The 17526-nt window shown below is 44.2% G+C and overlaps 1 protein-coding gene across 5 annotated transcripts in view; it reads right to left on the bottom strand.

The window, feature by feature from the left end:
* Positions 1–17526, bottom strand: part of LIPC (lipase C, hepatic type) — an 88089-nt gene that overhangs the window by 4583 nt on the left and 65980 nt on the right. For 4 of the 5 annotated variants that reach the window (XM_025190032.2, XM_006112462.4, XM_014579003.3 and 1 more), the window contains exons 5-9: positions 15666–15783; positions 10819–11052; positions 9103–9345; positions 3977–4097; positions 1293–1511 (exon numbers count right to left, since the gene is read on the bottom strand). In XM_025190032.2, coding sequence (XP_025045817.1) covers positions 1293–1511; positions 3977–4097; positions 9103–9345; positions 10819–11052; positions 15666–15783 — 935 coding nt within the window. The remainder of the gene's footprint in view (positions 1–1292; positions 1512–3976; positions 4098–9102; positions 9346–10818; positions 11053–15665; positions 15784–17526) is intronic. The other variant, XM_025190040.2, reaches the window with a different exon arrangement.

Genomic DNA, 17526 nt, shown 5'->3' with positions numbered 1-17526 from the left:
GAGATAAGGCACCCCTTCTAACATTTTGTTGTCTGTCTCGTTCTGCAGGTGGTGAGGGCCATCAATTCGGAGCTGCTCAACAGGCCCGTCTGTCTACCAGATCTGGACAGCGTCATGGCCGGCTTTGCTGCCCTTGGCTTCCCGAATTGTGGAGGAATGCTCGATGGGACACACATTCCAATCCGTGCACCGCCCCATCGAGCAGCCCAATTCATTAACAGAAAGGGCTACTTTTCTATGGTCCTCCAGGCCCTGGTCGACCATCGTGGCCAGTTTTCTGACATTTGTGTTGGGTGGTCAGGGCGGGCACATGATGCCCACATTTTCAGGAACTCATACCTCTACCGGAGGCTTCAGGCAGGAACATTTTTCCCGCATCACAACTTTGCGGTTGGGGAGGTGCACATGCCGGTGTGCATAGTGGCTGATGCCGCCTACCCCCTGATGCCGTGGCTGATGAAGCCCTACACCGGCCACCTGGATGCAAGCAAGGAGCAGTTTAATGCTCACCTTAACCGGGCTCGCAACCAGGTGGAATGTGCGTTCGGACGTTTAAAAGGCAGATTCTGGTGCTTGCTCACACGCCTAGACATGGGGGAGAGCAACATCCCTGAGGCGGTGGCCGCGTGTTGTGTTCTCCATAACCTGGTGGAGAGGAAAGAGGAGGCCTTCCTACCAGGGTGGGGTACAGGTGCTGATGGTCAGGAGAGGCACTTTGCCCAGCCCCGGACAGCTGCCATCCACCAGGCTCACCGATCTGCTGTTTGCATTTCTCAACTGGAGGCCACTGACTCTACTGAGGGGCTTCTGCCTGGGGACTGGGCCCTGGCCTAAAAGAAGCTTCCCTCCACAACCCATCTCCTGACCCTGTTTGGAGAAATAATAAACACCAGGATTTGTCTCAAAATAATAAGTTCTGTTTTATTTTTTTAAATATCACTCACTGGAAAATAGTATAACTGTTGCAAACATAAAAAAGCTTTTGTTCATTTTTGATGTAGAAAATATACTTTCATGCCAAACTATGTACAATAAACATTTTGTTGAACACTTTCCTTGTCATTTAACTGGGGTGATGGGGGTGCTTGAAACCTGGAGGGGGGAAGGGGACTTGAAACCTGGAAGGGGGAAGGGGATCAGGTTGCACGGTAGGTGTGGTGTCTTTCTGAGACGCCATACCAGCTATTAATTTCTTGCCATATCAGTTTACTTTCACCTCTGCTCTGACCCTTCAAGATCAATACCCACACTGCTTCTTAATTACTCCACAGACTGATTCCCGTAACACATACTTTTCCTGTGTTTCTCCAGCTTTGACTCTTATTGTCTTCACGATAAGTCCTGGTTGACGGTTGCCCTTTGTCCAAGGAATAATCGTCTGAACAGTGTCCCAGATATTTGCCCAAACTGCAGTTCCTTCCCATTTGAATTTGATCATCATTAGCTCACCAATGTCGATATCCAGAGTAATGAGAAAAGTATAGGTTTTATTTCCTGTAATGCCTTCAACACTGTCAAATCAAAATACCAAAAGTGATCTGGACAATGAAATGTGCTATCTGTGAATGACAGTTTCTGGATTATAGGTCTATCTATGGTTTCCCAGTGAAGTACAGTAGACAACACTAGATTCTAAACAACATCAGAATTTTTTAAAAAAAATTTTCCTGCATGTTTTACTGTAAATGATCTTGTGAGATTCTTCAGCAGCGGTGCACTATTTATTCTTTGTGTAGCAGTAGTCCCTAGCAGCCCCTGTTATAGACCCAGACCCCAGTGTGTTAGGTACTGTACAAACACAGAACCAAAAGCCAGTCTCTGCCTCACAGACCTTACTTGGCAGACTTAATGTTTTTAGCCCCTGTCCATATGGGTAGGGATTGAAGTGAGTGGGGAAAACTGCCCTTCATTGACAACATCAGAAGAATTCCCCTTCTCTCTGCAGTGCACAGTGTCTTCAGGGATTCCACTCTTTCATGGAGGGAGAAGTGCGAGGACTCGTTAAATAGGGGACATTGAACTGGGAGGAGCTTGGCCTATTTGTGGCATAGCAGTAGGAGCAACTCCTGACAGGAAAAGACAAGATTTCCCCAAACCAAGTCCCTCTGTGCCTCTTCGTCACTACAGGGACAGAGGAGGTGAGTTTGGACCCGTGATGCCTGGGCACCAGGAATATTCCTGGCTTGAGGCCCAGCATCACCAAAGTTCAGGGCTGGGTCTCTCCTCTAGCCCTGCTTGCTACACCCAGGTGATTTAAAACCACATGGGGGCCCCTTGCTGCTACCACAGACAGTGCAGCAGGGCTAGAGCTGCTTCCTGCCTGCTTCCGCTGCATGGCTGCCAGCACATCCCTGCGGCCCCGGGGGTGTCTCCATGCACGGCTCCCCTGGACTCCTCATTGGGATCAGCACACACAGATCCCCTGCTCCCCCTCCTGCCAGGGCCACAGGGATGTGCTACAGCTGTGTACAACGAGCAGGAAGAAAGCTGCTCTCACCCTGCTGCACTTGCTGGTGGTGGCAGTGGATTTAAATCAAGCAAGGGCAGCAGACAGGCTGAGGGACGCATGCAGGAAGGGGAGGGAAGCTCATGGTACTGGCAGATGAGGCTGAGGTGTTCACCTGGGGGAGCATTCAGGGGTGGCAGTCAGGCATCAGCATACAAAGACCACTGTCCTCCCCAGGAGCCACTGCCAGAGGGAGTGCCCCAGGTGAGCATGGCGCCCTCCACACGCTCCCCTCACACCCCATCCCTTTTCCTCACTCTCTCTCGCTCACCACTTTTCCACTCCCACACCCCTTCAGCCCCTAAACTCCATTCCAGAGCCTACATCCTAATTCCCTCCCAAAATCTGCACCACCCTGCACCCAGCATGCAGACTCCATTCCAGACCCTCTGCCCCACCAAAAAACCCTCCCAGAGCCGTAGGCAGGTGAAGGGGAGGGAGTTTCAGTAGGGGTAGGGTGCTGGCTCTGGGCCTTCCGGGCACCACCTACATTTCTGCAAAACTACCATTCCTGCTACAGGAAGGTCTGTTCCACAGGCAGCACCTTACTCCCTCTGGATGGATAAGCAGCAACTACAGAATACCTAGGTCTTGCAGAAAATCTCTTTTTAGAAATGTCCCTACACTTGTCTAAATTTCAGGGAATTATATCAGATGTTTCAACATTTTTTTCCAGAAAGGACCTCCCAGTTCCTATATGCTTTTACATCAATCCAGATTCTCTGTAATGGTCAAGGGTAAATGAAGTATGGTAATGAAAGTGGGGAGGACTAGTGATATGTCCTTCACCTCATTCCACATGCCAACACACTATCTCTGAGGTTCAGGGGCAGATGACTGTTTTGCGGGGCCCTGGGCAGCATAATTCCGCGGGGCCTCCCCTTTGCCATGGCGCATGCGCGGGGCTTTCTGAAGTGCGGGGCCCGGGGCGGCCGCCCCATTCGCCCTGCCCTATATCCGCCCCTGCTGAGGTTAGCTGGCCACGGGGCTGGTGGGAGAGGATACAGTCTTTTCTTATCTCTGTTCTTTCCTCCCTCCTGTATGCTGTCACCATGTAACGTTACCATACTGTCTCTTTGTATGTTGTCCAGACTCATGACAATAGTCAACCATGAGGATGAACCTCCACACTCTAATGTGATTTACTTTTAACTCTGTCCAAAATAGACCCAGTGTTCCTCAACTAGTCACCCTGGGCTGGGCAGGGCAGGGCAGGATGCTGTATTCAATGTTCAGGAAAGCTTCCATGACTGTCTAGTTCATTTTATTGTGACTTTTCATATCTGGACTTGCATGAACATTTTAAAAGGTTTACTTGAATGATTTCCAGTTCATCGCTATTAAAAGCTGTACTAAGCCAGGCCCTTCAGAACAAATTATGCATATTTATTATGTAAGTGAGCCTGTTTTAGAAAATGTCACATTGTTTTTCACCACCAATAAAACAGGGACTTTGTGTCTAGTACTCACAGTGTGATAGGGAGATTTTCAGCATCTTCTTTAGTGCCTGTCAGAGAGACAGTAAAAGTTGGTTCTACCTGCTTCTCGTGAATTTCATTGATGAAGTGTATCTTGAATTGATAATGGTAAACTGCATAGAAGAAGAAATTGCAAAGTGAGTCACGGTTGTATAGGCAGTAGCAGAAATTTGCGTTTCAAAGCAGACACTTGAAAATCATTTCTCTTTTATTTATTTCATTAATTTTTAAAAGCTCAATTGCCAAATGCCAAACAGCATTAGTCAGCAGGTTTTTGGGTCCCCACTGCTATCTTTATAAGGACTGATGTAGGGAGATGCATCAGAAGGGAGTTTTCTGTGAGAAATCTTTCAGATTTTGTAAGATTTAATTCTGAGAATTTCTGATGTGTCTTACACAGAGTAAGCAGGCAGTTCCTGGTCTGACTTCCCTAGATTCTGTATATTTATATAAACAGAAATCATGGGCTAAGAAGGACAGAGGAATATTCATATGGACTGAGAGATCTCTTCTGGATGTCATCCTTCCTCCCTGTGATCTTCTGGAAAGTCTCCCGGCAAAACAGATGATTGTTCTTGATGGCATAATTATACATTATGCTTAACACGCATCTGTTCACAATATGACTTTGTTCAACACATTGCAATAAGAAATATGTCATTACTGCTTTGAGGTTTGATGGGTTCTAGGAGAAGAGGGTTTGGGAAAGTCTTTGAACTGAAAAAAGTGATGCTGTTGCGAAACAGGGTGGCTGGGATGTCATGTGCAGTTTTCCAATGCAGCAAATTGCAGAAAATCATTGTCTGACTGTGCACAAATTTCGTCCTACAGCTTTGAATGCCCAAATTTGTCTGTCCTCTACCTGTTCAGAAGTCATGGTAATTGAAGTAATTTCATTTACTGTAGAAAAGCCATTAAAAGCTGATGAAAGCATTCATAGAGTACCCTCTATCAGAGAATTTCTGGACAAGATGACTCTGTCCCCAACACATCAATTGGCTTTACATTAAGAAACAACACAGATGAGTAAAATATCCTTGTTGGTATCCCCCATAACACTGAGCCCTCTGGGCACACTCCTTCTTTCACCAGCCCCACCCTTCCACGCTGGGGCTTGGAAAGGGACAGTATAGGTTTGCTTATGGCAGTCTGTGCACCCAGGGGAATTTTCCCTGGAACTTAGCCATTTCTGTGTGCCTCTGTATGCTGCTTCGAGCAGCACGTAACGGCTGGAGTTGGACAGAATAGACCCCTTGCTTGGTTTGGCTACATATCTAAACCCATCCATCCACGAACCACAAAATCTATCATTTTAAAATAGGTTTTAACCTGCTGACATTGTCTATCAGATCACATTGATCAGGCTGCACCTCTTACAACTCTGGGTTAGCAAATGCTATACTCATAATCATTTAAAATTAAAGCTAAGTCTGCACTGATCTCAGAGACTTGGGAAGGAGATTCGTGTTGTTAAATACTAATATATTTCTGCAGAAGCTAAAAGCAAAAACCTTTTCACCGCCCCCACAGAATGAAAGGTTGTTTTTTTCTTACCATCTGCTGGATAAAACCTGTAACGGAGGTTATGGCTAATTTGGGGCATTCATTTAGCAAGAATTAGAGGTGTTTATCCTGCTTTCCTGGTCAAATGACAGATCAGGTAATTACATACTATTACCCAATATTTCCTGATAGTTACAGTGTGGAAAGGTATTCACTCACCCTCCCTAAAACTGCTATGTAGTCACCTGCACAGAATAGCTGCAGTTTCGTGGTAGGTGAGTGACCACTTTGCATACATTAATGAATAATCATTCAGAATGAACGGCATAAACATTTACCTTCTTACAACTGCTATCTTTTTTTTTAATGAAACCAGATTTGCTTTCATCCTAGCACATATTCTTATTAATTTGAAAAATAGAATGCCCTCTTTCATAAAGAAACTCAGATTATGAGGAAGTATAAAAGTGAGCTTCTTAATTATTTTCTGTCTGAATTTTTCACATGATTTTTACAGCATTCTTGGGAAACTATTTCAAGATCACTTGACACAAATTCTTACAGTTGTTGGACTGTTTTGCAGCTTCTATGAAAGAAAACTCTTGTTAAGCATTGACCTTTTGCTATCCCAAAGCCCATGAATGGCTTTTTTTTTTAAACATCAAGAACAGTTCCAGGAACTGAAATGCAACATGGTCTCTAAAAGTGAAATTCAAGTAATTAGAAACAACAGAGTTTAGGTTTAGGGTAATAAAAGCATTTTGGATACCAGTAGGAAAGAAATACCAATGATCATTTCTTTTGCCAAGACACATTTGTTGATAGATTCCATTCTGAAGAAGCAGTGTTTATGCCTGGATCCTGAAGATGATCTTATGCTGACCCAAAATAATTTTTTGCTTTGAAGAACAAATGAAGAGTTGATTGCTTAGGGACTCCTAAAATTTTAAAATTTCATCTGCCCTATACTGGCCAGTAAAGGGTTAATAGAGCCCTCCAGAGGTGGAAGCAAAAAGCAACCAATAGGAGAGGAGCTGTGAGGAGCAGCCAATGAAGGCCTAGCAGGCCCATATAAAAAAAGAGCCTTAGGGGGGGCAGAGCAGAGTCATAGCTGCCTGGAGCTTGAGGAGAGAGCACTGTGTCTGCAGAAGTTTGTAACCCTGTAGCATCTTGCACAGAACAATTCAGGCAGGAACCTGGGGAGGAGAAAAGGAACTCCAGATGGGCTGCTGAGACTGAGGAGGATATTGTGGCCATGAGGAAGTGGCCAAGGGAAAGGTAATGAACTAGCAATAGTAGAGGCAAAGGAATGCAGTAAGCGATTGCAATTTGGAGGGTCCCTGAGCTGGGACCAAGAGTAGTGAGCAAGGGTTAGGTTCCTCCCCTTGCTACTGGGGAAGTGGAAGGACAATTGACTGCAGTCACCTGTGAGGGTTGGCTGGACTAGGAACTAAACTCCTCTGAAGTGAGGAACACTGGCAGTTACATGGTTAGATAACTGAGCGACAAAGAGGATGTTGTGGTTCCTGACTCTGTGAGAGGGGATGCAGGTGGACTGTGGAGAGTGACTGGGTGCAGACCAGAGATGAGGGCATTGGCCTCGAGCTAACCCCAGAACGACAAGGAAGAGGCACCTGTCCAGTGGTGAGTGATGCACTCTGGGCCAGTTTGCCACTGAATTAAAAACAAAATGGGAAATTCAGAAAATGTCAGGTGTTCTCCTTCTTTCTTTTTAGTTCCTGAGAGGTTGGAGCCAGCAGCAGGAGAAGGGGGAAGAGCTGGTTCTTGGCTTAGAGCTGTCCTTACTCATATGCAGAATATGCGGTTGTATAGGGCACACAAATATTTAGGACACCCACTGGATCTTAATGTCCACCTACCAGTCTCTTTCTGACCCTGTTTTTGTGGCTCTTCTTCCTCCGGAGAGGTTCTAATTAACTTAAAAATGAAAAAGCTTGTCAGACTTATTAGCAGAACATCAAACCTGTGAAAGAGCCATTCAAATGGTAATGAAGCCATTTAAAAAGTATTTGTCCACCCCAAATATATGCTGTCAGTTTCTGAATTTACTGGGTTAATCTAAAGGATCTCAGGTTAAAATTTGTTTTAAAAACATTTCATTAGTGTATCGCTGAAGATTATAAAATCACATATCTAAAAAACCTTCATTCCCCCTCATTCAGGCATAGTGACACCAGTTTAACAGGACTGTGTAGGGCACCATAAATCCTTAGGTCACCCTTGTCCTGGCTCCTCCTCTGACACCCTCTCCAAAATGCCAGCCTCTGCCTTCCCTTCCCCTCTCTTCCTCTGGCTGCCTCACAGCTGTAGGTTTCCGAAATGGGATGGTGTGTGTCTACCATCTGCTGTTGTTTTTCTGGAAACAGACTAACACACCTGCCTCTGAAACCTGTCATCTTAACTGCTGTTTGGAAGTATTTGTAGGAAATGACCTGGGCTGGAGGACTCAGTCCTGATTTCCAGAGGTAATTGCGTGTCACTAAAGACCTTCGGGTAATGAAAAAGGTCGTGTTGTTTACTGTTGCAAACTCCCACCCAATGCTTGTCTACACTGTAAGAGCATTCATGTCCATGGACGTGGATACAGCACAATAGTGCTTAGACATGGTTAAACCAAAACTGGTTCTGTCTTGCAGCATAGCTGGGACCTTACTGTTTCCAAATCATGCTAATGTCTTGGATTATCCAAGTTGAAGCATTGGTTGGGAACATGGGGTCCACAGGCCCAGCTACAATGAAGGATGGGACTGAGTTTTCACTGTGGTGTAACTCAGTGGTTCTTAATCTCTTCTATTCCAGGACCTCCCTTATTGATAGCTATATGGAAGGGGTATGGTGGCTTTGAATCCCTGACACCTGTTCCCTTGAAGGTTTCAATAACAAAGCTGAACCCATGTGGTAATTAGTATAGTAACCAGGTCCTTAGACAATTTGTATAGTGCAGAATGGCCCCTATTCCAGACCTATTCTCTATTAGACCTATTTCCATCCCCACCAATAGTAATTGGTGTAATTCTGTATGTGTTTTCTCTCTCAGTTCAAATAGTTATACTATGCTATACTCTGTTATACTATGCTCCTGACAAAGTGATTTAATGAAGATAACACTAGCATTCCAGTAGCTTCATTTTAGTTCCACAATTCCGCCCTATGAAAACCCACTGTTCTGTTCTGTCTTCTGTTTGAAAAGTAATCATTTGTATGTCTGCTATAGACTAATTACAGATAAAATTTGTACTTCAGTTAGAATCGGAGGTCTTACAAGCCTTCCTTAGCAATTATGATTTTTTGGCTTGGCTGGAAGCCTGCATGTATTATGCCAGTTGTTCAGTTTGAATTAGCTATAAGAGAACTCTGCAGACCTGAGCAGCTTAGAAGCCATGTATCCACAGTTACTGTGTGGTAAGCATGCAACATGCTCTTTCTTCCCACTAAAATACTAAGAGAGGAAAAGCCTGCTAGGATTCACGACTATCTGGACAAACCGATTTTAGCTATTGAGTTTATTACTTAGGCAAATGCATTAATAAGATAAGAAAAACTAGTTAATTCTCTCACTGCAAGGTGGTCTCTTTGGCAAGTGGCCCTACTAACCTTTGAAAGGCATATGTGCTCGTGTCTTCAAAAAGAGCCGCCTGCTTTTTTGGAGCCTTTCCTTTCTGATATTGTAGCCTAGGGTGTTGCACCGATTCTTCCTACAACTGAGGCACATTCCTCTGTCAAAGGTGTGGATGTCGTTGCACCAGTAGGCCATGCTTTGCTTGTCATCATGCAGTAGAGAGTCAATGAACAGATGAACCGACCTCTCATGTGCACATTTCACTGTCTGAGTGATTCCTGGAAAGCATAATAGCAAAACCATTTTACATTTCCATGCCCCCATTCCTGATGCAAGCGACAAAGCAGTGTAGGAAGTTGCCATGTAAATCTCATTGATCCTTCCCAACACATCATATTTACTGCTGCATTCGATCAGACAATCCCCACAGAGACACACATACATTTTTTAAATTCTGTCTAGGAGCATCTGAACATTGTCTGGCTGAGCTGGCAAATATATCGGGAACTAATGTGTACAAAATGGAGCAGATTGTACCCATCCTCTTCTTTAATTTAAATTGTTCAGACAACAGGTACCAGAATGCAATGCCCCAGGATCTGATGGTCTTGGCTGTCCCATATGGAACACAGCATACTGGGATCTGTAGTCTTTTCAGACTTTATATTAAAGATGACAGCCACTGTGGGTTGTATTGCAGAATGTTGTGCTGTACTTTGGCCACTCCTGCAGTATCATTCACCTATTCAAGTGACAAGCCCTCCTGATCAATCATGTTTGCAATTGTGGTTCAGCAAGAACAACATGCATGCATTTCTGTTACAGTGAATTGTTGAGAAACAAGTCTGGCAGTAGGGAACTTATTCTTCATATTACTTTTAATTTGAAGGCTGTTGATGGCAATCTGGAATAGTCTTTTCCCTTCGCTATTACAGTTTTAGATCTTATTTTCCTTTCTGTGACTAATATATACTACGATAGACTATAGAAACACATCCCCACTCTTCTTGACTCACCTACTAGCTTTATTTCTTACTGTTGTGAGAACAGCTGAACACTGTTTGGAATGCAGCATGCTGGGAAAAAACTCTACCTAGTTCTGGAGGTTCAGCAAATCATTCTAATTGTTACTCTGCTCAAGTGCCTTGTCTCCCAGCAGCATATGGCAGCAGTAATGAACTGCTCGGAGGGTGTCTCTCTCTGCATTTACATTGAACAACACTAGGACAAGAGCTTATATATATATATTAAAATAACCTTAGAGTATTACTTGTGCAATTGGCAATAAGGTCCTAGCGAGAGCGTTTGTCCACTTTACAAGGTGGTATCCAAGGGTCATGGAAGTGGGGGGAGATTATTCAGGGAGGTAAATAGTACCGCACTATTTCATTTGATTTTTAAATAACTAATTGCACTGTAAATGTGACTGGCTTAATTAGGGTAAACTCTCCTCCTTCCTTAGTACCCAAAATAAGTGTCCTTGGCATTATCCAAAATAGTGGATAGTAGGATGCTTGTATCCTACTTTTCAGAGGTGCTAAGTGCCCATAGCTCTCACTCAAGTCAATGCAAACTGTGGATGCTGAGAGAATGTTAAAAATCAAGTAATCAGTTTCTAGGTAAGAAAAGCTCTTTCCTTTACAGCATGTTGTTTCTATCAGGTGATACTTTAGGCTATTGAATTGCATGCAGACATTTAAAGTTGGTCAGTCAAACTGCACTGCTTCCCTGGTATGACAGAAAGCACTTACCAGTGATTCCATACTGTGCAATGTGATTATACACATGCATGATGTGGCAGCCAGGTTGAAAGGTGCCTCCATTGGGATAAAAGTCAAAATGTGCCACCGGCTGCTTGATCCCCACGCTGAGCCCCATGTGCTGTTGAGTAAATGTATGAATTGCATCTACAAAGTTGGCATCATCTGGAGATAAACGGTCTGTGGGTGACATTCCTTCAAACAAAGGACCAGCAGGGTCAAGGCCTACAATAAATGCAATTAATCTCTTTGAGACATACGGTAGATGGGTTTGTTTTACTGGAAGAAGTTATGAAACGAATACCATAAAACTGAGAGAACCACTCTAGAGGCACTAAGACTTGTATGGCTACGTCTAGACTACATGCTTCTGGCGACAGAGGCATGTAGATGAGGCTACCAGGCATAGGAAAATGAAGCGGCGATTTAAATAATCGCCGCTTCATTTAAATTTACATGGCTCCTCATTCCAGGAGGCATACGTGGGTGGTCGAGAAATTCCTTTGATGTCGACACCCGCGCGTCCAGACTACTGCGCTGAGCCGACAAACAGCTGATTGGCTCAGCGCAGCAGCCATGTAAATTTAAATGAAGCGGCGATTATTTAAATCGCCACTTCATTTTCCTATGCCTGGTAGCCTAATCTACATGCCTCTGTCGCCAGAGGCATGTAGTCTAGACGTAGCCGTAGTCATGGTTTGCCTTCTTTAAATTAAGAAACGAGACTGGGGCAAAAAGGCCACCAGTATGAGGGAAACAACTCTATCCAAAGGGTTAAAAGCAACCACACTGAAGAATATACCAGATTATAATTAGAAATAATGCATTTTAATATATTTTTTTTCAATGGCTTAATGTATTAAACATGAACTAAATAAACTGCACTAAGGGCTTGGATAACAGCTCGTATACAAAGGTGTTTAATATGTAAAATTAGATACTTTGTATGAACAGGCTCAACAGTTGATGGCATATAGCCATGAATAGAAGATCAAAATGGGGAGTTAAAACTATATTCTCAGTTTGCCTCATTCCCAGATCAAAGTCAAATGTTTCTGCCGATAATTTAAACCCTGAAGGTGATCTGGACCTCGTGTAATATTTCTTTTCTGTTTTAAAAAAATCTCCTTGTACTTTTACTTGGCATGGTGCTCTACATATATTAATAATCTCACAGTCCTTCAACTCATAGTTGGTATGACATTACAGTAGGACCAAAATACCATTAGTCAGCAAAGTCAAATGTAGCAGTTAACTTTCATGTTTTATGTTTACTTTAATGTTTTAGGGATATTCTAATTATATAGTCCTTGTCAAAATACTCTGGGATTATATATTTAGTCACAAAGGAATTCATTTCAAATCTCTCTAAAGAGAGATGTACCACATCCGAAAGCACAAGAACAGACAAATTCCTTAATATAATTTTCTTTGAAAACATTTTGCTAATAAGGAAGATATTAGTGAGCGAGAATAATGAAGTCTGAGGGGAGAACAATTGTTAGTCTGGTCAGTGAGAAGGTGAGCTCACAAATGAGTGGTTTAATTTGGGACATTTTCAGGCATGAATAAAAAGATAAAGGTTGAGGTGGGAAATAAGGAAATATGACCAACTCTAAGGTCCTTAACTGAGTCCATTAAGATGGGACTGTACACAGCATTTTCTTTCTTGCTCACCCTTAAACAGCAAAGGGTATATTGAGGGTTTCTACTAGGGATGGTCAAACTAATTACGATAAAATATGCATTCTGAACCTTTGCTCAAAACTTGAACCTTTGTTGAGAAGAGTCTTGCCTTTGATGTTTGTGCATCTCTGTATTTTGATGTGAGCTGAGAATGGAAGATGTACAGTAATTCTGCAAGACAGATCCTTACTGTAATTCTTCCATTTCAGAACACAGAAGTACTGGATATACTAAGAGACTGTGCTCAGGAGAAATTCAGCCCAGTTTCTACACCAGTGAGAGATGCTCCAAACTGAATATAGTTTTCCATAAGAGCATAAACTTTTTGAGATTAGCCTCTTTTCCAACCAAAACCTGAATAGACGCTTAATTGCTAAATTCTGCTTCTTTGTTGCAAGTGAAATCTGCATGGCTTTTCTGATAAGGCCTCCTTTTGCACCACTAAAGTCAATGGGAGTTTTGCCAGAGACTTCAGTGGTAGCAGGATCAAGGCTCTAATTACCATTCCACTGCAGAAAATGAATAACTTCAAGAAAATGTTCATTAGGAGAATGAACCAGCATTCAAGGCACCACTAGTCCAAAATGGGCTATTTCGCAGCCCTAAAAATACAACAATTGCATATTTTATTGTGGGAGCCCTTGCACAGGCGTTGGCCAGCCAAGAAAAAGTACAGCTGTTATAACTAAGAGAAATATTTTCAGAAGGGTGCACTTTGCCTTTAAATATCGAGCTTTTGGCAGACTTTAAATGTGCTTCTCTTCCATTTATATCACCACTCATAACAGCTTCTGTCAAAGGAAAAAGAATCATGTGGTGAACGGAGAAAATACATTTGGACGCTCACTGTGGTATTCTCTGTACAGACCTGTAGAAGGCTGCCAGAGAAACCCCACCCTGTGAGCAGGTGTTAACCCTTTCCCAGCAATATCCAATGGGATCTGCTGGCTCACTGAAGGCAGAGGTTTATTTTGACACCTGTGTAGAAGGGCGGTAGGAGCTGGTTCTTCAGGAATAAAGAATATATAGCATGGGTAGGCAATAATTTTTGCCTGGGGGGGCCACTTCAAAAATTTTTGAAGTAGCCCCGAGCCACCCCGGAAGGGGCAGGACCTAAATGGGAAGGGGCGGGGCTACTCCACCCCCAGACCATGATTGGTCTGGGGGGGAGCTCCTTTGCCCCCCCTCCCACTAAGAGCCCATGCTCTTGGAAGAGACTTGGCATGCTCTGCCACCCCCAAGCTCCTGGGGTGGGGCAGGGCAGGGCAAAGGAAGCCTGACTGGTCTGGGGGTGGGGGAGCGTGCAAAGCCTCCTCTGCTTTCCCCCACCCCATGCCCTGTGAGCAGTGCACGGTGTTTCAAAGCGCCACGTACTCCTGGCAGGGCGGGATGAGGCTTTGCACGCTCCCCTGCTCCCGGGCCCTAATTGGCCTGGGGATGAGGGAGCAGCAGGGCCTCTGCGGGATGGGTCCACTTGCTTGGCAGGCTGCATCCAGCCTGTGGAGGCCCTTTAGCCCACCCTGATATATAGTGTAGTGAGCTGGCCTGAGGTAGGAATCCTGAGAGCAGTCACAGCTGGGGCAAAGGCATGAGTTGAACTTTATCTTATCTCCTATTCCTTTGTTAAACAGGCAAACACCCCAGGAAGGGTGCATGTTTGGACCCTAGATATTGCTTGGACTTTGGTTTTGATCAGGTTGGAGGAGGCAAATAATAAGAAGGCTCATAAGTAGGATCCTGTGTAAATCCCCTCCCCTTTTATTTTTTTAAAGAAAATTTTCCACCAGCATAAATGTCAAAATATTTAAATTCACAGAATTTGCAGGGAATTAATTTTACACCTGAAATTAATCCATTTTGAGGATGGAGTGAATTTTGCAACTGTTAGGCAATTTTCAGGACTGATTGAATGGATTTCACATGTTTCAAGAACAAACATTTAAGAGATCACAGTTTGGAGCCATTTTCATGATTTCCGTGCCCTCCATTAAATCATTATTTACACAGGGCCTTACTCATAAGACCTAATAATCAGACGAGTTTTTCTCTAGGCTTCACCTTAGAACTGTCCTGTAAACTGCAACCCATATGGACTTTGAGGCAATTAACTTTCCTTTTTGCTCCCTCAGTGTGGTGGGCCTGAATGAAACACTGGATGTAAACATATTTGTTTTGGGGTCCAGTTCCAAATGATGGGTTCCTGGCTTACCTCTGTTCAGAACTATATTACATTAAGTAACTTAAATTTCTTGCAGGTACTATTGTATTGCAACCCACCTTGGAGGAGTGTGGGGGGGGGGGAGAGGTTTCAGGGCAGACTTACACCAAATGCTCGGCTGACTTCTGCGCCGCTTAGTCGGGCTGCCGCGTGGGAGCAAGTGGCACAAGCGGCCGTTTGGGCTCCGCTCTCCCCATGCAGCACGGGGAGTGCGCTGTCCCCCGAGTGAGAGGCAGGAGGGGGAGAAGAAGAGACAGAGAGAGAGGCAGGACGCGGAGGAGAGCTGAGAGAGAGTCGGGAAGAGGCAGTAGGAGGAGGAGAGAGAGAGAGATGGAGCGAGAGACCGGAGGCTCAGGAGAGAAGACCAACGTGGAGGAGAGACCTGAAAATCCCGTCTTATGATGGGCTAATTGGCTAATAGAACAAGGTTTACAGGGATGGCAAAAGAGCGTGTCCGCTTTTTTGAAGTTTTTTTTCGGAAAAGCGGACGTGTTCCTTCCTCCGGTATCCTGGTAAAGCAATACAGTCTAGATGTAGCCATATAGTCAATTTTCACACTTGCATAGTTCAATTGAATTAACTGGGATTATTCAAGTGTATAAAGTTGCTTTACACGTCTAGTATTGTCAGAATCAGGACCTCAGTGTTTATGTTGAAATTTGAAATATTAGAAAAGGAGTCTACTACACATCATGAATGTATTTAACACATTAGATCATATGACTCCTGAAATAAATGAATTACAAGAACACCATTGAAAATCCAGTGTAAATATCGCTGTTATGTACTCACACAATCAGTGAAGATAAGATTGCTCTTTTGAAAAAAAATATAGTTCTGATGTAAGCTGTAACATAAGGGCTGTCAAGTATCAAAACACTTGAGCAATGAAGCCAGCTGGCTGTTCTATTACAATTATAAATATTTTTTTTACCTGTAATTCTTCCAATCTTGTTTGTGCCACTAATATAACTGCCAGCAAACCCTGAAACATGAGCTCCTAGGCTGTACCCAATTAGGTGAACGTTGCTTCTGGAAAATTGAACAGATTCCTGGAAGACATCAGCAGCTTGATTTAGGTGCGTAAAAAGTAAACTGGTAATTGCTATCTAAGAATTCCCATTGGTTACAGCACAAGGCAGTTTGTATTTTGATGCCAGTGGTAGAATGAGGTGCTTAGGTCACAAAAGGAATTTGCTGGTTTTAACTTTATTTAATTCCTACAGGACAGGTGCACATACCTCCGGAAACTTCCATACATGTTAGCTATTGTTTCTCACATAGGCTAGGTCTAGACTACACTCTTTTATCAGAAGAAGCTACGCAAATTGCACCCTTCAATTTGCGTAGCTTTTTCCAATTGCTTTTCCGGAAAAGGCTTTTCCACCATTTGGCCCTGTATAGATGGGGCCAAATGGTGGAAAAGCCTCCTCTTTCAGTGGAGCCCTTATTCCTCATAGAATGAAGTATACAGGGCTCCTTGAAAGAACACGTTTGCTCTTCTGCAAAAAAAAGTGGAAGAGCAAACTTGTTCCGTGGACGTGGAAAAACCCGTCAATCTAGACGTACCCATACTTTGCTCAGGTAGGCCCAGTATTTGTTGATCTTATTCAGAAATGTTGCAGATGTATTGTCTGTCTGCTTTCCAGTTGCTGGATCATGAATGTGTATTCAATACAGTGTAAAACAATCATTTACACGTTGGCTACATCTACACTGGCATGAATTTCCAAAAATGCTTTTAACGGAAAAGTTTTCCGTTAAAAGCATTTTCAGAAAAGCACGTCTAGATTGGCAGGATGCTTCTCCGCAAAAGCACTTTTTGCGGAAAAATGTCTGTGGCCAATCTAGACGCGGTTTTCCACAAAAAAGCCCCTATCGCCATTTTCGCGATCGGGGCTTTTTTGCGGAAAACAGTACTATGCTGTCTACACTGGCCCTTTTGGGCAAAAGTCTTTCGGAAACAGACTTTTGCCCGAACGGGAGCAGCATAGTTTTTCCGGAAAAGCACTGATGATTTTATATGAGATCGTCAGTGCTTTTCCAGAAATTCAAGTGGCCAGTGGATAGCTGGCAAGTTTTTCTGGAAAAGCTGCTGATTTTCCGGAAAAACTTGCCAGTCTAGACACAGCCATTGTGTCCTATCACTCGTATTGGGACACTGATGCATATTGCAAGCAAAGTGTCACAGCACTTGTCATCAGAAATGCAAAGTGATACAGCAGTGTTGTTTCCTGGACTAATTGTACACCGGGGTGCCTGATCTGAAATAAACCTACTCAAGCAGCATAGCCATGGACTCATCACTCTTCCTACTCAATACTGCATGTATCTGAACTCTCTTGGAGACATATGTGTTTTCTGACTTGGAAAGAAAAATGTGGTATTTGTGTGTCTTGTAGAAATATCCAAACCTTTCACTGGCTATTCTAGACTGCAGGCTTCTTTTGGAAGAAGCTTTTCCAGAAGAGATCTTCCAGAAAAACTTCTTTAGAAAGAGAGCATCTACACCAGTGGTCCCCAACCTTTATGGGCTCCCGGGGGCGGGGCCACTCACGCGCCAGCCGCCCGAGGGCGGGGCCACTCACGTGACAGGCGCCCGGGGGCGGGGCCGTGCGTCCTGGGGCACGCCAGGGCCGGGGCCGCCCAAGCCCCTTGTGCCGTGGGCCCAGGGCTGGCGCCGCCTCCCGAGCTGTGCGCCTGGGGTCCGGGGGTGGGGCCACTCACGCGCCGGGCGCCTGGGGGCGGGGCCGCGTGTCCTGGGCACGCCAGGGCCGGGGCTGCCCGAGCCCCTT

Source organism: Pelodiscus sinensis, chromosome 14, assembly GCF_049634645.1.
Source record: "Pelodiscus sinensis isolate JC-2024 chromosome 14, ASM4963464v1, whole genome shotgun sequence".
Classification (NCBI taxonomy): Eukaryota; Metazoa; Chordata; order Testudines; family Trionychidae; genus Pelodiscus; species Pelodiscus sinensis.
The sequence above is the reverse complement of the archived record's forward strand: the minus strand, read 5'-3'. Positions and strand labels throughout refer to the sequence as shown.